This window comes from Physeter macrocephalus, chromosome 14 (genome assembly GCF_002837175.3).
Source record: "Physeter macrocephalus isolate SW-GA chromosome 14, ASM283717v5, whole genome shotgun sequence".
In the NCBI taxonomy this organism is placed as follows: Eukaryota; Metazoa; Chordata; class Mammalia; order Artiodactyla; family Physeteridae; genus Physeter; species Physeter macrocephalus.
The window spans coordinates 81,703,054-81,725,936 of record NC_041227.1 but is presented as its reverse complement, the minus strand read 5'-3'; the positions used below and the strand labels follow the sequence as shown (position 1 = coordinate 81,725,936).

At 64.7% G+C, this 22,883-nt stretch overlaps 1 protein-coding gene across 1 annotated transcript in view; it reads right to left on the bottom strand.

The window, feature by feature from the left end:
* RAI1 (retinoic acid induced 1) overlaps positions 1–9,104 on the bottom strand; it is a 16,134-nt gene extending 7,030 nt beyond the window's left edge. Inside the window, exons 1-2 of the mRNA XM_055090537.1 lie at positions 3,355–9,104; positions 2,878–3,175 (exon numbers count right to left, since the gene is read on the bottom strand). Of these exons, the coding sequence (XP_054946512.1) occupies positions 2,878–3,175; positions 3,355–8,555 (5,499 nt within the window). The 5' untranslated portion in view covers positions 8,556–9,104. The remainder of the gene's footprint in view (positions 1–2,877; positions 3,176–3,354) is intronic.
* Positions 9,105–22,883: the final 13,779 nt, after the last annotated feature.

The following is a 22,883-nucleotide window of genomic DNA, read 5'->3' as shown; positions in this document are numbered from 1 at the left end:
GGGGGAGGGGGGCGGGGGAGGGGGAGGAGGGGGAGGCCCCCACCCAGAGGCTAAGCCACTGAAACCAGTAACTGCAGTGCGTGACACACCAGGCACACGTGGAGGCCGCCTCCTCAGAACACCCTGATGGCATCAGCCTCGCTTTATCTTATACAGGTGAGAGATGAGAGCTCAGAAAAGCCGAGTAACTTGCCCGAGGGCACACAGCTTGAGGAGCTGGAGCACAGGCTGGCGGTCATGGTGCCTCACTGCTCGGGGTGGGGGGCAGGGGTGGGCTCCTTCCCACGCCGGGGACTGATGGGGACCCCAGCCCCAGCAGGTGGGAGGCCAGGGATGAGTCTTCTCCCACCCTCCCTGGGCCTGAGAAATGCCTGGGAATGCGCCTTCTGGAGCCGAGCTGGGGTGGGCAGCTACAGAATGGGGGCTGGGGGTCGGTCTGGAACATTCATTGCCTCTGGATGGCAGTTTTCTTCTGGTCAGGACTGAGCCCCCTAGGGCTCTGCGGCAAAGGTGCGATGGGGCAGGAGTGGGCCCCCAGACCGGGCCCAAGTGTCCCACCACAGTGGCCCTTGATGGCTGAACAGTGACAGTGGGCTCCTCTGGTGATGGCCTCATGCCACCCTGCCTGCACTGAGGCCCCTGAACCCTTGAGACAGGCATTTTAGATGTGGAGTAACGGAGGTACGGAGAGGCCTCGGGCCCTTCCAACCCCAGCGCCCACTTTCTGAGCTGTTCCCCTGGGTGGGTGATGGCGGGGCCTGGGAGTTTGGGAGGAGAGGCAACCTCTGGGCAGACTAGGAAACTGAGGTCCTGGAGGTGGGCACAGCATGGCTCAGGGCGGGCAGGTGTGTAGGGGCCCCCGGGAAGGGACACAGAAGGAAGAGGGGTGCCCCAAGGGCCTGCGCAGAAGTTCTGTTCCTGCAGAGAGCCAGGGTGCTGATGGGTGTGAAGGCAGGGGTCCGGCCGTCCCCGCAGCCCCACCCTGCTGACGGGCTTCGGCGCCCCGCGGCTCACAGAGGACCGTGACTTGCTGGGGTCATAGAACTGGCTCTTGGGGCAGAGCTGGGACTGGAACCGGGGTCTGCCTGACTCCAAGGCTGCGTGCTGCCACCGAGCTCCGAGGCAGAAAGGGTCTCGGGGGGCGGGGCGGCCGGCCCGCGGAGGTCTGGGCTTGTCAGCAGGCAGGGGGCTGAACCATGACCTGGGAAGCCCCAGACCCCGCCCATCTTTCCAGGGTATCCTCCAGGTGCACGTGCTGCTTTAACGAGCCCCTGAGGCTTGCCTGGCTGCCAGCCCCCGCCTGGCCCTGGCCCGGGACCACCTCTCTGGCAGGGTGGCCGGCGACCACCCCTGTTCTGACCTTCCCAGGGATGCTCCCAGGGTGGGAGGCCGCTGGACCATTTTTGGAGGATGGCACGGCGCGCAGAGATGGGGCGACCGGGCCAAGCTCCAGCTCCGTTACGTAACAGCCGCATGACGCCAGGAAACCACAGGGCCACTCGGACCCCCGGCTTCTTCCCCAGGCCGATAGGAGGTTGGTGCAGTGAGGTGAGACCAAAGCGCCTGGAACAGGTGACCTGGGAAAGAGGGGGTTGGCCCCCTGTGCTCGGACAAGGTGCAGAAGCAGTGCAGCCCGGCGGGGCAGGCGGGGGACACTTGCGGGAGGCTGCAGGTGGCCGCCAGCTGGCCTGGTGATCTGAGCGTTAATGGCGGGAGACACCTGAACCTATTTCAGGGCTGCTGGGAAGGAGGCAGTGATGAGGGAGGGAAGCAGACACACAGGAGGGAGGGGAGGAGACCGGAGGCGGGAAGGGTGAGGGCTCCGGGTCTTGGGGCTGCTGTCTTCCTGGAGGACCCGTGCAGCACGGAGAGGGTCAGGCGCCGCAAACAGGGAGGTGTGGGCAGCCCGGTAGTGCCCCCCCTGCCCAGCACAGGGCTGTTCTGCGTGGGAGGGGGGTACCCAGAGGGAACAGGTGGGCAGGTGGGGTGGGCACAGGGCGGTGGGGCCCCGAGGGCTGGGGAGGGGGCAGGAGCACGGGCCGCAGGAGAGAGTGCTGAGTCGTACCCCCTCCCCGGGCAGCAGGGAGTGAGGGGATCGGGGGTCCCCGCGGTGATGAGAGTAATGGTCACACTGCTGAGGCAACATGCTCGTGTCATCCGGCTGGCTGCCACTAGCACTGGCCCCGGGAGATAGTCACGGAGCACGTGGACGGGCCAGGCGTGGCTGTAATAGCTTTATGGGCGTGAATTCACATCATCCTCAGGGCCCCTCCGCGGGGGACTTCATGCCCACTTCAGAGATAAGGAAACGGAGGCACAGAGAGGTTAGGTTATATTCTTGGAGACACACAGCCAGGGGCAGCGCTGGGGCCTAAACCAAGCCCTCGGCGACTGCAGTTCCTCGGGACCTTTTAGGGCCTTGCAGGAAAGGTTCCTGGACCACCCTGCCCCTAAGGGCTCCCGATCCAGCTATACCTGTTGCTGGAGAGGCTCTTCCCCCGCAGGCCCCACTGCACCTCACAGGCCACGGAGGCAGCCCCCTGACGTGCAGCTCTGGGGCCTGAGCATCTCGGCTGATGAGGTGAGCAGGGGCGCTAGGGGGCTTGGGTGGGGGCGTGCTGCAGCCGGAAGGGGCCAAGTGCGTGTGTGGTGGGCACAGGGCCGAGCAGGCAGTAAGGGGCCACCGTGGGGGGTCTGGGGCAGGGGTGGGCGGTGTGTCCTGCCTCAGCCTGGAGTGTGCCTCCACGCTCCGGCTAAGCTCCCCACGTGTTCATTTGTGATTGTGGTATGTTTGCGCCAGACTGCAGCATTAGAGAGATGGCCTGCCTGCCTGCCTGCAGAACCCGAGGTCCCCACCCGGCTGGGCTGGCCTCTTACCATGTCCACGGCCACCTTCATGGCCTCCTGCAGCCCAAAGAGCTTCCCGGCCACCAGGTAGACCCCGCCCGTCCACACGGCACAGGCCTCGTGCACCCAGTGCTCCTGCGTGTCCCCGCCAGGCTCTGCCGGCGGCTCCTTGCTGCACTCGTGCTTGCGGCTCCTGTCAGCTGGGGCTGTCTCTTCACCACCTTCCCCCCGACCATCACAGCAGTAGCAACTCTGCAGCCGCCGGGACAGGCCCCGGGCGCTGCTGCGCAGGGAGCCCTGCTTGGCCGGATCAGCTGGGCCGTCAGGCCTGGGGGGCTTCCCGGTGGTGGCGGCGGCGGTGGTGGTGGCGGCGGCAGCTGGGCACTCGAGGCCTTTGAGTGTCCTCTCGAGAGGTCACAGCAGTAGCAACTCTGCAGCCGCCGGGACAGGCCCCGGGCGCTGCTGCGCAGGGAGCCCTGCTTGGCCGGATCAGCTGGGCCGTCAGGCCTGGGGGGCTTCCCGGTGGTGGCGGCGGCGGTGGTGGTGGTGGCGGCGGCAGCTGGGCACTCGAGGCCTTTGAGTGTCCTCTCGAGAGGCAGTGAGGCCTCCTCACAGGGGCCCTCTGGCCGCACCTTCTCCTTGAGTTTTGGCTTCTTTTTGGGGAGGCAGTGTCCAGGGTAGTAGGGCCCACAGAGGTCCCCGAGGTCCTTGAAGTTGGCTGGGTTTTGGCAGAGGCAGCAAACAAGGCAAGAGGTACTCAGGGCCTTGGAGACCACGGGCCCCAGATGCATGGTGGAGGAGAGGGGCAGGGAGGGCCGAGGCTGCAGGATGGAGCCTCCAGGGAGCGTGGCTAGGGAGGCCCCGGCCGCGTCCAAGGAGAAGGAGCAAGAAGATGAAGAGGAGGAGGAAGGCTTCCTGTGGGGCTTGGGCTCCTCGCCGGGGGAGTTGACAACAGTGCATACAGTGGTGAACGCATCCCGCTTCTCCACCCGCACGAAGGGCGAGAAGGCGGGGGTGCGGCTGTCTGCTCGCAGCCGCTTGCAGGAGGAAATGTATTTGAGGCGGATTTCAGGCTCTGCGGGATCCAGGGGCAGCACCTGCTGCTGCCGCCGCCGCTTGGCACGCCCCTTACAGGGTGAGGTGGTGGCGTTCTTGGCCCGGCCCCGCGTAAGGCGCTTCCGCTTGGAATAGCTGCTGTAGTTGGCGTGGCCAGGCTGCTTCTGTGCCCTCACCTGGGGCTGGCAGGGCCGGCCCTCAGGGGGCTGGGAGGCCAGCCCCAGCTCCTCCGTCTTTGGCTGCTTGCCTCCTCCGCCAGAGCTGTCCTCGCTGCCCCCCTGCGTGCTGCTGGCCGGCAGGAGCAGAGCCGGGCCGAGGTGAGGCCTCTTCTCCAGGGAGCCTTTGGGGAGTCCGAGGGCTCCAGCCCTGCCTTTCCGGCTTCTCTTCTTAGGTGCCAGGGCAGTGCCCCCGGGCAGCAGGACCTCTGGGGACGTGAAGGCCTCAGTTTTGAAACCGTCGGTCGAGGACAGTCTCTTATTGTTCACGAGTTTGCCTTTTAAGGATCTGTTGGTCGGATTTCTGCATAACGGATCGGCCCCCAAAGCTGCTGGCAACTTCTGCCCAGGGCTCACGTGTAAGAGACCTTCTTCTGCCCCCGGCGGGCTGCCCCCTGCGCTCTTCAGCCCACGGTCCTTCTCGGGGAGGGATGGGCTCAGAGGATTCCCGGGAGGGGCCCCTGGTGCTCTGCACGCGAACTTCTTCAGGCTGGGCGAGGTGATCTTCTGCACGATGGCCTCCAGCTTCAGGCCCCGGCCTTTCCGGGGGGGCAGCACCTTGGTCTTCATGGCCCCCTGGACGGACGCCCGTGAGGCCAGCTTCAGGCTGGCGTCAGGGGTCTCCGGGGGCGGCGCCTTTGCCGTGGGCTCACTGTTGCCCTTGGCGGGCTTGGCCTTCTTGGGAGACGTCATCCTCTTGAAGAGGGTGGGGGAGCCCTCGGCCCCCTCCTCCTTCGTGTCCCCGCTGGCGCTGCCGCTGCGTAAGACCAGGTTGCGCTTCTTGGTGGGGACAGGTGCCATGAAGGCCGACTTCCTCTTGAGGGCGTGGAGGGGCCGATCGGAGAGCTTGCCGCCTGCACCAGGCTTGGGGACCCTTGCCCGTTGGCCCGCCCTGCCCTCCTTCTGGGGGCTACCGGCGACCTTGAACGTGGCGGGCAGGTGGCTGTTGGCGAGGAGCTTCTTGGCGGCGCGGCAGGTGGGGAGCCGGCTCTCCGAGGCCCGCCGCCGCTTGCAGTGGAAGGCCTCCTGGGTCCTGGTGCGGGACCGGAGAACCATCGAGCGCTGGTCTTTGCCCGGTGCATCCGGTGAGTCTGTCTCCTTGGTCTTGGAGCCCATGGGGCTGCTGTCGGAGGCCACGGGCAGGGCGGCCGGGTTGCTGGGGCTGGAGGCGGCCTTGGGGGAGGGCTTCCCCACCCGCTTGCCCGACTTGAAGGCAGCTCGCTGCTTGCCCCCCAGCTTGTCTGGGGGGGCCGGGGTGGTGGGCAGGCCCGGGGGTCCGGGCGTGCGGGGCTCACTCAGGGCCGTGAAGGAGCGGGTGCACATCCTGGGGAGCCCTTCTGAGGTCCCCCGGCCTGGGGCCCCCGCCCCTTCCATCTGTCCCTGGGGGGGCCCCGTGCACGATTCCGGGAGCAGCAGGTCTTTGGGCAGCGCCGGGGCCCTGCACGGGGAGTCCTCGGCCTCGGGCAGCCCCCGGTGCACCCGCCGGCTCCGTAAGCTTTTGCCGCGAGGCACAGGCTCCTTCTTGGCGATGGGCGCCTCGGGCACAGCGGGCTTGTTCGGCTTCTGGGTCAGGGAGGCTTCCGGGGCCAGGGCGGCGGCATCCCCCGGAGCCAGCGCCCCCTCGGGCCCCTCTTCCCCTGGCTTCATGTGGGAGAGGGAGGACTCGAACCAGCTCTGGACCTTGGACTCAGTGCCCACGGTGGGGCCCAGCAAGATGACAGACTCGCCAGAGAGGGCGCACGGGGAGCCCCAGCCGGCCTTGGGGTCCAGCACCTCCTCCGCCTCCTCCTTGCCACACAGCAGCGGGGCCTTGGGCGACAGTGGGTCCTGCATGCCCGGCCTCTGCTCGCGGCTGCCCAGGAGCTCACACAGAGACGAGTACTCCTCCGCCTCCAAGTCCTCCTTCCTGCCGGCGGGCGGCAGCAGCGGGAGGTCCCCGAAGTCGGCGGCCGAGCAGCAGTGCCGGCTGTCCTCCAGCCACCGGTCGGCCTTGCCCACCTCGGGACACTGCAGCAGCCCGCCCGCCTCCTCTTTCACCCCGCCCCCATCCTCCTGCTGGGAGTCCCGGGGCACCACGGCCTCCTCCCCCGAGGGCTGCTCCTCCTGGAAGCCCAGGCAGGCCGAAGCCTCGCGGGCGTCCTCCCGGCCGACACTGGCGGCGGCCTTCCCGCCCTGCTCCAGAGCCTTGGCGAGCTCGCCGGGGTGCAGCCCCCACCGGGGGCAGGCGTCCCCCAGGTTCTCCTCGGGCCAGGCAAAGGGGTCGGCGCCGTCCGCCGAGCCGGCGGTGGTCGTGTCTGCGAAGCAGTCGAAAGCCGCCGGGGCGGGGTCCGAGGCGGCGGCCCCCAGGGTGGGCTTGGCACCAAAGGAGAGGGGACCGGTTGTCTTCTTGGGGTCGGGGGTGGCGAAGCCCACGGAGGGATCTTCGAACAGCCCCGGGCCGAAGTCCTTGGTGCCGCCGCCCTTTTCCAGCTGCAGGGCCTCGGGCAGGGCCTCCTGCTCCCCCGGCCGCGGCCACGCACCCTTGGCCACGGGGTCCAGGCAGGCGCTGTGGTTCTCCAGCGAGAAGGGTGGCTTGCTGGCGTCCTTGGCCAGGCCGGGCGCCTCGGCCCAGACCTTGTCGGCCTTCTCGCTGATGGCCTCCTGCAGCCCCAGGATCTCGGAGGCCAGGTCCTCCTGCGCCAGGGCGCTAAGCAGCAGGCGCGGGCAGTCCCGCTCGCCGGCCACGAGCTTGGAGAAGCTGTCCAGCGGCAGGCTGCCGTGCAGGCTCTGGAATGAGTCGTCGGACTTGGTAGACATGTCGTCGGGGGAAGTCACGGAGCAGGTGGACACGGACTCGGGCTTGGCCTTGGAGCTGCCGTGGACCCTGGCGGGGCTGCCGCGGGCCTGGCTGCAGTAGAGGAAGCTGCGCTCCAGCGGGTCCTCGGAGCCGCTCAGGTAGTCGGCCTCGGGCGGCTCGGCGTGCGTGGACTGGGGTGTGCTGCTCAGCGGCTCCGACAGCGGCGTGCCTGCCGGCTCGGCTGAGTAGCCGCTGCCCTCGGGGCTGCAGTGCTGGCTTTTGTGCTGCTCCGGGGTCCGGGCCGCCAGGCTCTTGACGCCCTTCTTCTGGGGCATGGCCGCCTTGGAGAGCAGCAGCTGCTGCACGGTGTTGGAGATGTTCTCCACCTGCGAGGTTAGCGCCGTGAGGCTGTGCAGGCTGAGGTCTGAGAGCAGGCTCTCGGGAAGCTTGTCCTTCTGCAGGGCCTTGCAGTTGGCGGCCTGGGCGTCCACGGAGCCGGCGGCGTCCGTCGGGGAGGGGTTGAGCAGGGGCAGGAAGTGGCTGTGGTCCGCGAGACCGGCGGGGAAGGCTCCGGGGCCGAGCGGCTGCTGGTTGTAGGGGAAGCTCTCCAGGCTGGGCATCAGCGGGGACGGGGTGGAGCTGTAGGAAGGGGAGCGGCCCACGGAGCGCGCGGGCGAGTGGCTGGAGCCGGGGCTGAAGGTCTGGTAGTACTGCTCCGGGGTCCTGACGGCCGCGTCCGGCTGGCAGTAGCCTGCGCCTTGCTGCCCGTAGTGTTGGTACTTGGTGAGGTTTTGGTAGTGGAGCGTTTCCTGGGCGTGGTGGCGGCTCTGGAGGGCTTGCTGCTGCTGCTTCTGCGGCTCGTAGCTGAGGCGCCCAGGCTGGTAGGCGTGAAGGCTCGGGACCCGCTGGCCCGGGGCCAGGCCGGCGTTGGCGGCCAGTGGCCTGTCGTGGGGCTGGGTGGACGGGGCCGTGCAGCTCTTGTAGGAGTGGGCCCCCTGCCCGCCGCCCTGGCCGCTGGAGGAGTAGGTGGAGGAGACGGGGAAGGACTGGGACTGCTGGGGGAAGTGGCTGCCCGGGGGGAAGGGCAGGGGCGAGGCGAGGTCGTTCTGGGGTTTCTGCCTTTGGAGCTTGGGGTATGCCAGGGGCTGCGGGGGCTGCGGCAGCTGCTGCTGGACGTGGAGGGTGTGAGTCCGAAAGGGCAGCTGGGCGCCCTGCTCTGGGTACTGCCGGGCGGGGGGCGCTGCTGTCTTTTTCATCAGGTTCTCGTCATATTTGCCCACCGCCCCCGGCAGGGGCTGCGGCTGCGGGGGTGGTGGCTGCGGTGCCCCCCAGGCCTGCAGGCCCTCCTCCCCCGAGTAGCGGCCGGGGTAGGGGCTGCCGTCCTGGACGGCGTACCCCGCGAAGGACGGCCTCCCCTGCGGGGCCTGCGGCGAGGACAGGCCTTTGCTGGCGCGCGCCGTGGCGGGCGTGCCGGCGCCGCCCTCGTAGCTGGGGAAGGGCTGCGGGCTGTAATAGTCCTTGGTCAGCAGACGCTGCCGGTCGCAGCTCAGCCCAGCCTGACTCGGCTGCCGGTAATTCTCCAGGCGAGATGTCTCCTGTGAGGTCTGCTGGTAGGTCTGCTGTTTGCCATGGAAACCACACCTTTCTCGAAAAGACTGCATGACTCGGGCTGGTTATCTGTGAAAAGAGAAAGGGCGAGAGGGAGGGCGGGGAGGGATAGAGGGAGAGCGATTCAGACGAGCCATTTCCTCTCCCTCGGAGAGCCGGCCCCCTCCCCGCCCTGCCCTCTCCCGCAGCCTCCCCACCAGCTGTGCACATATTGACAACTTCTGTGTCAGGGACGTGTGCTCTGTGATTCCCGCTCCGACAGGGATGGGTACAAGGAGGCCGCCGAGGAGGGAGGTGCGACCCGCTGCCCAGCGCCAGGTCCCCGGGGAGCTGCCCCCTCCCCCGGCCGGCTCCCCCACCCTCCCTCCCCCACAGCCCTTCCCTGCCATTTCAGAATCATTTAGCAGGGCAATTCCCGCTCCCCTGTCCCCTGGGGCTGCTGGATCCGGTAAGCTGGCCCCAGCGCAGCAGTGTTCAGGCGTGACCCAGCGTGCGGGGGGCTGGGGACAGCTTGCCCCTGCCCCAGAAGCCACTCACCAAGGCCTGGCGCGCGCGGGCGCGCACACGCGCACACACGCGCGCGCGCACACACATACACACACACACACACACACACACCTCCTCCATCACTGCCATGCCATCTGGAATCTGTCTGTTCCTTCCAGCAGACGCTGATTAGGGGCTGCCGAGCCACTGTAGGCATAAAATGTCCCCTCCTCGACTCCCAGGAACGCAGGACGGCGGCACCTGCCTCCTATTTTTGATACCGTAGGTGCGTAAACAGATTACGTGGCCCAGCGAGAGGCAGCACATGCTGATGGGGGACAGGGCTGGGGTCCCTCCACGTGAGAGGCAGCCCTGGGCCTCCTGGGTGGGCGGGGCCTGCACGGGGTCAGGGCCAGGCCGAGAGCCCATCTGTTTATGATTTTAGGGGCCGGTGCGCACAGGGTCCGACCTGCCCCAAAGCAGGATCGGGGGTCAGGAAATGACCCTGGAGTGGGGGAGGGGGGCCTTCAGGGCAGAACAACTGGATTCACGTAACAGGCCGGCTGCAGCGTCCAGGCTAATGGTCTCCCTGCCCCCCCCCACCCCAACCCGAGACCCTCGGAGGAGGGAGGAAGGAGCAAGGCTGCCCCGGGCTCAGGAGTCCTCATGGCACGGGCTGCGTCCCTGGGCACGGGGTTTACGCACACCACGCTCGCCTGCACAGCCCAGGCCCCCAGGAGGGCACAGGGGACCTCGCAGTGGCCGTTCCCAACCCCAAAGAGGAAGGGGTGGCTCGCCACGGGCTACGAGCCTCCAGGGCTGGGGGTGGGGGCACAGAGAACGGGGGGGGGGCAGGCACACGTGGAGGGAGAGAGGGGCTCCCCCAAGAGGTGCAGCTCACGCCTTCTTCACCCAGATCCCACCTCCATGCCCTCCTCATGCGGAGGCGGGGGGTGGGGCAGGGTGCTGACCAGGGAGGAGTCAAGCCTGGGGCCGCCAGGTGACCCCAGCAGCCCTGTCAGCACAGCCCAGGCCAACCTCCCTGCCCTTGGCAGTCAGCTGCCCGGACTCCGGGACTGAAGCCCACGACCCTGGAGAGGGCTTGGCCCCTGCGCACAGGACGGGTCACAGCCCCATGGCCGTGGCCTCTCCCTGGCTCGTCACAGGCGCCCCGACACGGCGGAGACCCCCTTCTGACCCAGTTTAGTCCATCCTGGCAGCTGGAATCAAACATGACAGGAGGTGCCTGCTGTGACCCAGCCTTGGTTCCGGGGTGGCTCCCCACCAGGTGGGCAGCCCCGCACCTCCCCCACGGGGCTCTGGGGCTCATTCTGCCCTTGGGCAGCACACACGGGCACTCCCTCTGGCCCAGGCCTGAGCTGACAGGTGGAGGCCTCTGCTCAGGGCGTCCCCTGCGGTCCCCGCGCTCTGCTCTGCCCTCCCTGGCCTCGCTGACGAGCCCGGAATTCGCAAACTGAGGCCCACTCTGAAGGCTGCGCGTCGTATATCTGCACAAATTACATTTCGGCTTTTATTAGTCCCAGATCGCTCTCATTTCCCGCTGAGTGTCTTGTGGATATCGTTAACGTTTCTACAGCTTTTTTTTAAAAATATTTTTTCGCATTCTCTGAAAATGCATTACCAGAAACATTATTTAAAAAGAGTGCTCTGACCAGTGTCCCCTTCCCTGTTTAATCGGTCCAGCTGCTGCATCTTTTAATTTTGCCGAGCCGTATTACAGAGGGTTTTCCAATGCACAGGCGCAGCTGGACGCGGTGAAAGCATCTATCTCTAAGAAAAGACAGTTCAATTAAAATAACGCGAAGCCCAGTGGCTGGTGGAGAAGGCAGGCAGAAATGCCTCCCCAGCACCACCTCCAACCCCAGGCCCGGGAGGGGAGGGGTGCAGGAACAAAAGCCACCTCTCAAAGCCACCAGGTCCCCAGCCCCGCCATCTCTGCCGGGAGAAAATGGGGCTCGGCCTCTTTAAGAGCTGCCTCAGGCCTGCCACAGGCTCTGTTGTTATTAATTATTATGATTATGATTAGTCTTCACGAGCACTAGAAAAGGACAGGCGGGAGAGAGGCAGGCTGAGAGCTGGGGTGGCAGCATCAGGAGGGGGGTGGAGGAAAGGGGTACCCTTGGCAGAGAGATGGTGACCTCTGAACCCGGGAGGAGAGGTGGCAGCGGAGGGGTGCAGGCTGGGGGTCTGGCCTCTGTTCTGCTAGAGGGAGAAGGGGTGGGGGTCAGGGGAGGGCACCCAGGAACATACCTTCATAGGACTCCTGGTCCAGACCCGCCTCCCCCTCCCCCTTCTCCCAGACACTTGGTCAAGGCCACATCTCAAGTTCTAGCCAAACTGGGAGGGAAGGAAGAAGGAAAAAGAGAAAAAGAAGGAAGGGAGGAGGAAGTCAGTCCTGAGCTCCAGATCCACCAATGCTTGTGTGGTGACTCCTGCGAACTGGCCTGCCCAGGCCCCTGGTCCAGGGAGAAACACAGCGCAAAGCTGGGCCAGGCCGCAGGGCCCACCCCGTCCCCCGGGACTCCTCTAGCTCAGCGACAGGTCTCCCTGCTCCCCTGGCCGTGAAAGGGGGCGTGACGAGCCCCACAGACACCCTCAGGCCCCAGGCACAAGGCCATCAGCCCCCAAAGGCCTTCGGCAGCAGGGGAAGCAGGGCTCAGCCGTGTCTGCAGGCAAAGAGCACGGCTCTGCGGTCCCCGCGCAGGCCCTGCGGGACCTGTTGGGGTGGGGGGTGGGGGGCGGGGACAGCCTTAGCCCGCGGAGCCTGCCCCACCCCGGGTCTGCACACTCACTGCTTTGACTGTTCTGCTGTTTTACAGCGAAAGGGGAGGCTCGGAGGGGCCAGGACCTGAGTGTGAGCCCCCCCAGGGCAGTTCCTCGTGATGGAGGCCGCAGCGGCGTGGACGGCCCTCACCAAGAATTCCCAGTTGAGAGGAAGGCCCCTCGGAGCACGATAAGGAAAGGGGGGTGCCCAGGTCCCCTCTGCAACCTGCGTGGCCCCAGAAGCCGGGTCGGGCCCCACCCAACCGTAGGGAATCTACTCGTGGGCAGCGGTGGCCCCTGGCTGCCTGCTGTCCCCTGGGCAGCCTCAGAGAGGACTCACTGGGCCCGCAGCCTCTCCAGTCCCCGGGGTCAGGCCCCCGGTCAGGGAAGTGGGCCCAGCGCGGGCCGGAGCTGCTGCAGCTCCCGCAAGGACCTGGGAGGGAGGGGCGAGAAGGAAGCGCCTGTTCCCCAGCGGGGGCCCTGGGGCCCCTGGCTCCGTCCCACTCCCTCACCCCAGGTTCTGTTATGACCTGCTTTTCTGATTTGTAGCTGCAGGGAAAGAACTTTAAAACCCAACCCACCCAAGGCCTGGGAACGAGGAAGGAGGGGAAAGTTACCTGGGTCAGGAGGCCGGGGATGGGGGTGTCCCAGGAGGAACGGAATGGTGGGGCCACCTTGCGCCTCCCCCTGTGCTGGGGCGATGAATACTAAATAGGACAGCTTGATGAAAACGATCGATCATTAGGCAGGCGTACGGCTGTTCTGTGGGGTCTATTCTGAATCCCAAGGGCCTGGCCCAAATGGGGGGAAGGGGTGTTTCCAAGGACTCCCCAAGACGACAGCCCAGGGCCCCCAGGCCTCTGGGACAGGTAGGATCCTTGGGCCAGGCACCAGGAGAGGTCAGCTTGGGGCAGAGGGGGCCCATCCCGGGCATAAGGAATCCCAGAGAACAAGGCAGACCCCCCCCCGCCCACCAAAGTACGGCCTCTCAAGACCATCCTCTATGGGCAACAACCATCCTCGTTCACGGGCACCCACGGGAGAACCCCACAAGGGTCCAGCACACCACTCTCTGCAGGGCTGGAGGTCCTGAATATTCAGACAAGTTATGGGGTGAGAGGGGGAGAAGCAGGAAGACAGACGGGCTCCTTAGCTGAGGCTAGGGACCCCGGGGCAGGGGGAGGGCTCGGGGCTCTTTGGAGGATGTTTGCGTGTGGGGGGCAGAGGCTTCTGGCCTCTCCAGGGGTCTGGAAAGCCTTCCCTCGAAGCCCACCAACGCTGCCTCTTCCAAGGACCCAGCGGCAGAGACAGCCAAGACCTACCAAGCCCCCCGGAACGAGGAGAGCCTCCCCTCAGGGTCAATACTCCAGGAGGATGCCCCGCCCCGGGCACCACCCGGGCACCGCCTGCGGAGCTCTCAGCCCGGCCGCCTCACCCCTGCCCCACGGTGCAGTTTCTGGGATGTGAGGCTCAGCTGAGCCAGAGGGGCCCACGGTCCAGGGCAGATGGCTAGCCGGCCCCCTCCCCGCCACGAGGCGTGGGGCAGCGAGGATTCGGCGCAGTCGAGCTGTTGGCATTCACGAGCCCTCCGGGGAGGCTGGCAGGCGGGGGGCCCTCCCTGCTGTCGGCTCCACACCCGTCAGTCTCCTGTGGACAGTGGTTGCTTTTACATCGTCTTAGCCACCACCCCCCAACTCTGTCAAATGAGGAAAAGAAAATGGGGGTGGCGCTGGATGCAGACAGCTAAGAGGGCTGGGGTCAGTGGCCCACAGTTTCAAGGTGAAGGAGCTGGTCCAGAGACTGGCATGGGGGGCTGCCCGGCTGCTCCGTGCCCCACCGGTCTCGCAGGTGACTACACACTGCAGATGACAGAGGATCTGTTTGCCGGCTTTCGGGGGAGGCAAAGAAGGCAAGCAGAGAGCCTAACCTCTCACCGCAGTCTTGTCCCTGACACCCCATGTGCCCCACCCACCGTGACTTCCGGGGGAAGAGGATGTACCAAGGTGCCAAGCTGGTGGTCAGTGTGGCACCTCCCTGAGCCTCAGGGCCTTTACACTGCCTTTTCCTCTGCTGGGAATACCATTCTCAGGTATCACATGGCTCCTCCGGCTCCCCGGGCTCCAAGCCTTTGCTCACGTCACCTTCCCAGGTGGCCGACGCTGACCACTGTTTGAAACCCACACCCCACCGCCCCCCACCGCCCCGGCTCCCCCACCTCTCCAAGGCAACAAGTCATATGGCTGGCTGGCCGGCTTTATTACTGCCTCTCCTCTTTAGAAAGAGTTCCACAAGAGCAGGGATTTTGCCTGTTTTGTTCGCAGCCATATCCCCAAGTCCCTGAACAATAACTGTTTGTTGAATGTATACTGTTTGTTTAAAATGTAACATGGGGGACTTCCGTGGTGGCGCAGTGGTTAAGAATCCGCCTGCCAATGCAGGGGACACGGGTTCGATCCCTGGTCCGGGAAGATCCCACATGCCGCGGAGCAGCTAAGCCCGTGCGCCACAACTACTGAACCTGCGCTCTAGAGCCCGCGAGCCACAAGTACTGAAGCCTGCGCGCCTAGAGCCCCTGCTCTGCAACAAGAGAAGCCACCACGATGAGAAGCCTGTGCGCCACAACTAGAGGAAGCCCGCGCACAGCAGCGAAGACCCAATGCAGCCAAAGATAAATAAATTTTAAAAAATGTCACGTGAGACTTCCGTGGTGGTCTAGTGATTAAGACTCCACACTTCCACTGCAGGGGGCACAGGTTCGATCCGTGGTCGGGGAACTAAGATCCACCATGCTGCGTGGTGCAGCCAATAAATAAATAAATAAAATCCAAAGTCTAACTGTTGAAAAATAAATAAATAAAATGTCACATTATGAAAATATCCCGAACAAGGTCGAGTGGAGGTACAGAGCACATTCGGGTGCGGATGAGGGGCTTGTGGCTACAGCTCCTCCTCATTCACTGACAAAGATCTCCCTCGGGCCTGGCAGGTAACGCACCCGTGAAGGGTGAGGAAGGAGGTAAAGTGCTCCAGCTGATTTGCTGCCGGTGGGAAGGAGGGCCCAGGGTGCCAGAGCCTCGGAGTGTTTTACAGAAAGAGGAATCTCTCATTTTAAAAAATGTTATCTGGGCAGAAGAGGTAAACAGACATTTCTCCAAAGAAGACATACAGAGAGGTGGCCAATAAGCACAGGAAAAGATGCTCAAACTCACTAGTTATTAGAGAAACGCAAATCAAAACTACAACAAGGTACCACCTCGCACCAGTCAGAAAGGCCACCATTAAAAAGTCTACAAAAAAAAAGTCTACAAATAACAAATGCTGGAGAGGGTGTGGAGAAAAGGGAACCCTCCTGCACTGTTGGTGGGAATGTAAGTTGGTGCAGCCACTGTGGAGAACAGTATGGAGGTTCCTCAAAAAACTAAAAATAGAGCTACCATATGATCCAGCAAGCCCACTCCTGGGCATATATCCGGACAAAACTATAATGTTCACAGCAGCACTATTTGCAATAGCCAAGACATGGAAACAACGTAAAGGTCCATCGACAGATGAATGGATAAAGAAGATGCGGTACAGATATACAAAGGAATACTACTCAGCCGTAAAAAAGAATGAAATAATGCCACTGGCAGCAACATGGATGGATGGACCTGGAGATTATCATACTAGGCGAGAAAGAGAAAGACAAACACCATACGATATCACTTACGTGTGGAATCTACAGTATGACACAAATGAACATGTCCACAAAACAGAAACAGACTCACAGACGTAGAGAACAGACTTGTGGTTGCCGAAGGGTAAGTGCGGATGGGGGAGGGACGGATTGGGAGTTTGGGATCAGCAGATGCAAACTAGTATACATAGAATGGATAAACAACAAGGTCCTACTGTATGGCACAGGGAACTGTATTCAATATCCTTGATAAACCATCAAGGAAAAGAATATGAAAAATTTATATAGGTATAACCGAATCACTTTGGCGTACAACAGAAATTAATACAACATTGTAAATCAACTAGACTTCAATAAAATTTTTTTAAAAATGTTATCAACCAAGTAAAAACTTTAACACCCCGGAGATCAGGAGAACTGGTCTGCAGGCTGTATTTGCTCACAAGCTCCTGGTGTCCAATGCAGATGGCACTTGGCCCTGTTGGGTACCTGGGGGATGCCTGGTGTGAAGGAGAGGCAGCAGCGTACCCGTCCCCCCCGACGAACTCTCCATGGCCTCTGGGAGAAGCCCTGAGGCCAGCACGAACCAGTTAAGCTCTGGATGGAACCAAAGGGGAGGCACTGGGGGCCTGCGGGAGGGCGGCGCTGGGCAGTGGCGGTCCCATGGGGCCAGAGCGATGGGGGCTGCAAAGGCTGGGCGGCGGAAGGCCCGAGGCCCACGGAGGCGCTTGTAGCCTCGCGAGCTCCGCCCCACCTTCCACGTTGCTGGGTCCCTGGTGGCCCTCATCGGTGGTAATTACATAATGAATGGTCTAATGAGCCCGTTCACCTGTGCATCCCTCATTGGAAAGCAGCCTGATGAGGGCAGGGGCTTCATCTGTTGGGTCCTAGGCTCTAAGCCTAGAAACTGCCCCAAGTAGCTGCCTATTAAATGCTGCCTGGATGGGTGGATGGGTGAACAGATGGTCACGTGAGGGTGCGTTACCTGACCCTCACCACGGCCCTGACGGCTGATGACAGGCCTGGAGGCCAGGACACGTGCAACAGCCAACCAGGAAGGGAAGAGGGAGCTTATGCTCTGCCTTCCGCAGCCCCCTGGGTCACAGCCCTCTGCGCCCGAGCCCACTCGCTTGTCAAGCCCATCTCCACTTAGCCTACGGTCTGCACAGGGGCCAAGCTGGGCACCGAGGATACACAGGAAAATGCAATGGCTCCTGCCCTCCTGAGGCAGACAAGACACAGATGAGGCTCTGGGGGCGGGGAGAGGAGGTGGTCAGGGCAGGCTGGAAGGAGGGGGCCGCCCCATGGGAGGAGCGGCCTGAGTGAGGTGTGGGTGCAATGGCTCCTGCCCTCCTGAGGCAGACAAGACACAGATGAGGCTCTGGGGGCGGGGAGAGGAGGTGGTCAGGGCAGGCTGGAAGGAGGGGGCCGCCCCATGGGAGGAGCGGCCTGAGTGTGTTGTGGGGGGGGGACTGAGCAGGTGGGGTGGCTGCAGTTACCGCCCCTCCCCCACCTCAGGTGGCCTGGCTGCTGCAGCCAATGGTCAAATGCCCGCTGTCCTCATGGTACCAATCCCTGGCAATCCTGCAAAGTCACCCCCATTTGTCAGCTGCCTGCATCACTGCTCCCGGGGAAGGGCCACCCCCCGCCACTCTGGAAGGCCCACTGGTCTGTGGCCAGAGCTGGAGTGGGGTCTCCGACTTGTTTCTGACAGGGGTGCCTGCATCCCCCTCTATCGCCAGGCCAACAGGGCCAGCTGCTAAGAGCAGTGAGCCACCAGAAGCCACTTCCTGCAGAGCATATTGGAGGTGAAACCTCCCCCCTCGTTTTGCAGAGGGTTACTGGAAGCCCAGAGAGGGGCAGTGACTTGTCCAGAAGGCCCAGCAGGGCTGAGATCCCTCTATAGCTCTGTGCCCCAGAATGGCCCCTCTGTCCACCAGAAAATGAACTCTGAGCTGGAGGCCAAAAGTGGGGGCCCAGATCCTCCTCCTGGACACCCCGTTTCCCAGGGGTCAGGGAACGCCCCCCTTCCTCAGCCCGGGCGGGAACCTGCCCTCCCTTCCCTGCCTCTGACTCCCCCTCCCTCTCTGCAGCATGCTGACAGCCCCTCCCAGCCCCGCTCCACCTGGGGGAGCTGGGGAATCGGCGCCCCCTCGCAGCCCCAGCCCCCAGGGGAGGAAGCGGCGTGTCAGGCCGCCACGGCGTGTCAAATTCTCTTGCTGCCTAATTGTGAGACGGCGGCGTTTAAAGAAACGCTTTTCTGGCCGCCTGCCACACCGCAAACTGCTTGGTATAATTTTATTATTAAGGAGAGAGAAAAAGAGGGAGGGGGTCATAAGAGGGAGAGAGAGGAAGGGAGCGAGGGAAGGAAATTGCTCAGTCCGACTCAGCTGGTGGAGTATTCTCAACGTGAAAGCGGCCCGGCTTTCCAGTTGGCAAGCTGACTCCGTTAATTGCGCATTCAGCCTCTACTTAGGGTAATTGAAACGAAGCGGGGCCCGGGTCTGACAGTTGGGGTCCGCGCCGCGGCCCGTAACCCTTCCCCCCCGCCCTCGCGGCGGCCGGCGTGCGCCGCAGCGCCGGCAGGGTTAACGCGGCCCGGGCGCCGGGCGCCGGCGAGCGGGGGATGGGGACGAGGATGGGGAGCCGCGCGGGGTGTGCGGGGGCGTCTGCGGCCTCGCCGCCCCCCCCGCAACAGATGTTTCAGGCGTGTAAGACAAAGGCAGGGCGCCTGCCGCTGCCGGGAGAAAATCCGCAGGACTCCCTCAGGGGCAGGTAAAATTTCACCTTCTATTTGTGTTCCCCCCGCCCGCCCCCGCCCGGTTTCCCGGCCGCTGCGCCAATCCGGAAAGCGCCACCAAAGACGCCGCGCCGCCGCCGCCGCGCAGCCCGCTGACCCCAGCAAGGTCGCGGCGACCTCGGGCTCCACCAGGCGCGCGCGGTCCCGCGACCGCAGGCGCCGGCAGCAAGGAAGGGGCGCTCTTCTCGCCACGAGGCGGAGGCGAGGTGGCCGCCGCGCGCCCCCCTCCTGCCCGCGCCGGGACCCCGGGGGCTGCGCCCCTCCGGCCCCCGTCATTCATCTCCCCGATTCCCCCCGTAGCCGCCCTCGGAAGTCAGCCGAGTGAAGCAGCTGTTCCCTGCACACTCCACTTGACCAAAGATGATGATAAATGAGGCCCGGGCCGCGGCGGGGACGCGGCAGCCGCCGCGAGGGGCGCGCAGGGCGGGGCGCACGGCCCGCACCCCCTCCCCGCGCTCCGGGAAGGGCGAGGACGCGGAGGACAGACGGCGACGTGCAAAATCGAAGGCCCGCACTCCCCGCCCGGCGCCCCGCGCTGCCCCGGCGCCGGCGGAGAGGTGCGCCCCGAGCACCGCGGCCCAGGCGGAGACGCCCTCCTCACGGCGGCGCCGCCGCCCGGCCGCCCCTCCGCACCCCGGCCCCCGGGGCCTCGGTCCCCACCGCGCCCTCGCCCCCACCCCCGAGCCTCAAACCTATTAACGCTCGTAAATAAGGAATAATGGAGCGAAGCTCCCCTCGGCCGCGCGAGGCTGCGGGCGGGGCCGCCGCCGCCAGCTGCGCCCGGTCCCGGGGAGGGGGCGCCCCGCCGGGCGCGGGGGCTCGGGCGCGCGGCCCCGCACACGTGCAGCCGCGGCGCGCAGGCGGGCACCCCGCCCGCCGAGGAGGGGGAATCCCGCTCTGCCCTCCCCAACGCCACCTCCCCTGGAGTCCTCTGGCACCGAACGAGGCGAGAGAGCGCGCGCGAGCTTCCCAGCCGGAGAGGGTTATTTTTAACCTGCTCCCCTTTCCATCCCAGCCTCTCGGGTTTGCGCGCCCGCCTCCCCGCCCCCCCCGCCCCCCCAGCAGCCGAGGACGCGGGCTCCTCACCTCGCTCAGCGGCTCCGGACTCCGAGCGCCTCCCCCGGCCCGCGGCCCCCGCCCCTGCGCGGGCATCGCGCGGCGGAATCTCAGCCTGGAAAGGACCGATTAGCAGCCGCGTGCCTTTCTGCGAAATATTGGAACCGGCTGGGCTGGGGGCGGGGAGGCCGGCGCGCTCGTCCCCTCGCCTCCCTCCGCGCTCGCCTGGGCGGCGAGGCGGCTCGGCTCTCCCTCCGCAGATGCGGGGCGGCCGGCCCGGGGCGCCTAGCCCTCTCCGGATTTCGCCCTTCTCAACGCCCACCCTTCCTCAGTCATCGAGGAAGCTGGCGCTTCTAACCCGCGGACCCTCCGGCAGCGGCGGCGCCAAGCGGTGCGCCGCCTGCCCCATCTCCAGCCCCCTCCCTAAGCCGCTCCAAACACACACACCGTTGACACAGCAGCGGCATTGCACACCCGCGCCTTCAACGCAGACCCGCCGGGCCGGGCCAGGGCGCACCGGGGCCTGCTCCCGGGCTTGCCCGCCCTCAGGCCCACCCTCGCCCCTCCCTCCCGGCCCCTTCCCCAGGAGGCCCAGCAGCTCAGACCCCGACCCCTAACTCGGAGGCCTGAGGCACAGGAAGTTCACGTCCACTCCCATTACCCTGCTCTCCGAAAGGCCACCCATCCAAACCCCAGCCTGTCCTTAGCCCCAAAGGAGCTGCCTGAACCCAGGAACCCCTGAGGGCTTCCACTGGATCAGTCACTTGACATTTCGCAGACTCTGCTCAGGCCCAGACCACCCCCGACCACCTCCCTCCTGAACGAGGCGGGGGAGGGGGCGGCGAGAGAAAACCGCTGCAGAACAGAGGGGGGGACTGGAGGGCAGGGGCTGGGAAGAGAGGGAAAGGGCCTTCCCGCCGGGAGCTGCCTGGCCCAGGGGCAGCAAAGAAAAGGGCCTACCTGGGAACGGGGGCAGCATCTCTCCCCAGATTAGCTGAAGGGTGGGGGAGCCCGGGACCCCCACCCCAAGGAAGCGGCCAGTGGCCAGGGTTGCTGCAGAGAGGGAAGCCTGGCCAGCCAGGGTGGAGGCAGGGGGATGTGTGTGGAATCCAGATGTGAGGACAGCTGGTCTGGTGACACCCTAGGGCCAGCTGGGAGGCCCAGCCTGGCCTTCAGGGGAGGCAGTCTGCGGGTAGAGCGGGGCCCCCTGAGCACACACAGGGCCTGGCAGGGCAGAGGGGGGTTCTCCAGGGGCTTCTCCCCTCAACCAGCCTGGGCCCAGGGCCCCCCTCAGATCTTGACAGTTCTCGGTAACCGTCAGACGGTGGAAGTGGGTGTAACAGCAGCGGCATGGCACGGTGCGCCTGGCCCCCTCCTGTGGCCTTCGTAGACTGTACTTCTGACCCTCAAATTGCCCTTCTAGGAGGCAACGTGACCTCTCATTTCACAGATGTGGAGACTGAGCCGCAGAGCGGGACAGGGGCCGTGGCGGTGGGGTGGGGGGGGGGGGGCGGGGCCTCCCTGTTCCAGGGCGCGAGGATGACAGTGAGGCCCTGGTTCAGTCCTTCGGAAATTTCAGAAAACTGGTTTTCTTGGGAGAAAAAAGGGGCAGCGGGCTTGGTGTGGTGAAGCACCGTAGAGAAGTCACAGTGCCTTCTCCCCACCCATGTCCCCCCACCTTCCCCCGCAGAACCAGCCACCAAGGCACCAGGCCCCTACTGATGGTCTCAGGCAGGGCCTCATCTGCAGCCCAAATATAAATGTCACAAGACCACGTACCACTGCTCTTTACACGTGTGTAGCTGTAGTAATGACAAACGCACTACAACTTCATGCAGGACCTGGCAGCTTTGCGTTGCCCAAACAATGGACAGCCCCTATTTTGATAAGAAAGGGGGTCTCCATCTCAAGACTGGCTTCTGGGTGGGGGGACCCCTGCCAGATGAACAGCTGGGGCCACCTTGTGCTCTGGACTTCCCCGCCGCCCCCTCTGCTGGGAAGGGAGCTTCCATTTCCGGGCATGGCTTGGGTGCACGGCCTGCTGCACACACCCCTCTCCCAGGGTCGGGCTGGGTCCTGGGCAGGGCCCCAGACACGTCGCCTGGTGACCAGAAGCACGGGCCTTCGGGGAAAGCACACCACCAGCTCTGATCCGGAGGTGGCCTGGGACGGCTCTTCTCAGCATGGAAAATATTTGCCTTTGGTTTTCGGCTGCCGCCTCATCCTGGCTGACTTTCCTCCACACAGCCCTGAAACGTGGAGGTGCTGGAGGGTAAAAATGAGAGGAGGGCAGCTATCTGAGTCCAGCATCCAGCCATTCTGAACAGCACTCTGTTTTTCTCCCGGGGGAACAGAACACTTTCTGCCCGTTTTCCGTGCGCTGGTTTTTCTGTGCTCACAGCTAAAGGCTAGTTTCCCTTTTCCCAGGCCCAGCCCCCTCAGGCCTCACCTCCAACTAAACCAGACCCTTCCAGATCTCCCTCCCCACCCCAGCATCCGGGTCACTCAGCATCTGGGGGAAAGCGCCTCTCCCAGCTATACACAGCTAACTCAGCCCGACCCAGAGAGCCTTGTTCTGGAAAGCTGCAGGAGACTCCCTCCTGGCTGGCTCTGCGGTGGAAGAGTGGCAGTCTTCTCCCGAGACCGGAGCTCCAGAGAGATGTCACATTCACACTGGCCAGGCCAGCCAATTGCGACTGGCTCGCAGGTGGCTGGCTGTGTGGCCTTGGGGCACCCGGAGTTACCACCTGCCCCCGCTCCGTCCCCACCCTGACTCTAAATACCTAGGCCCTGATGCCACAGAGCTCTGCACACTGTCTGCTGTGTGGCTTTGGGCAGTTCACTCCACCTCTCTGAGCCTCACGCTCCTCAGCTGGAGCCTGCTCTGACCCCACACTGATGGCGGGGGGCCCGCAGGGCTGGCGGAGACGCGGTGCTTGGTGCCCGGTGGAGGTTTCACGAGGGGCAGCAGCTTCCAGCGGCCCAGCGCCATCCACGGGGGCGAGGGCCGGACCTTGCTCTACCTCTACCTCCCAGAGAGCGACGTGGGGGGACAGGGCGGGTCCTCGGGAGGGGCCCGGGGAGGGCTAATGCCCCAGAGCGAGGGAGGGCCTCCGGGACTGAGCGTTAAGGTCTGCCCACGGACTGTGTCCCGACCCCCACGGTGGGAGGCGGGCTGTTTCCCGGCTGGAGTCCCCACGTGTGTCCTACGCTGCAGGGCATGTCTTAGCGAGATGGCGTCTGCTGAGCTGCGTCGAGGGTGATTCTAACAAGCTCCCAGGCAAGTCTGTCTCTGCCGGCCTGGGAGGGCGGGAGGCCGGTCTCGGCGAGGGGGCTCCGGGTCCTGTCCTGTCCGAGGAGGGCCGTCCAGGACCAGGGACCAGGCTGTGGCTCGGCGTTGCTGAGCTCTCTGTCTCAGAGCCGGGGTCCTGCAGTGGCCCGAACAAGCCTGGGGCTCTGAATTCGGCCCCGTTTCCTGGCAGCGGCGCAGCGATGAAAGGGCAGCTCCCGCTGCTGAACCCACCGTCACTTCAAGTCCAGGCCTCCCGGGCCTCAGTGTCCCCGTCGGGACAGCGGGAA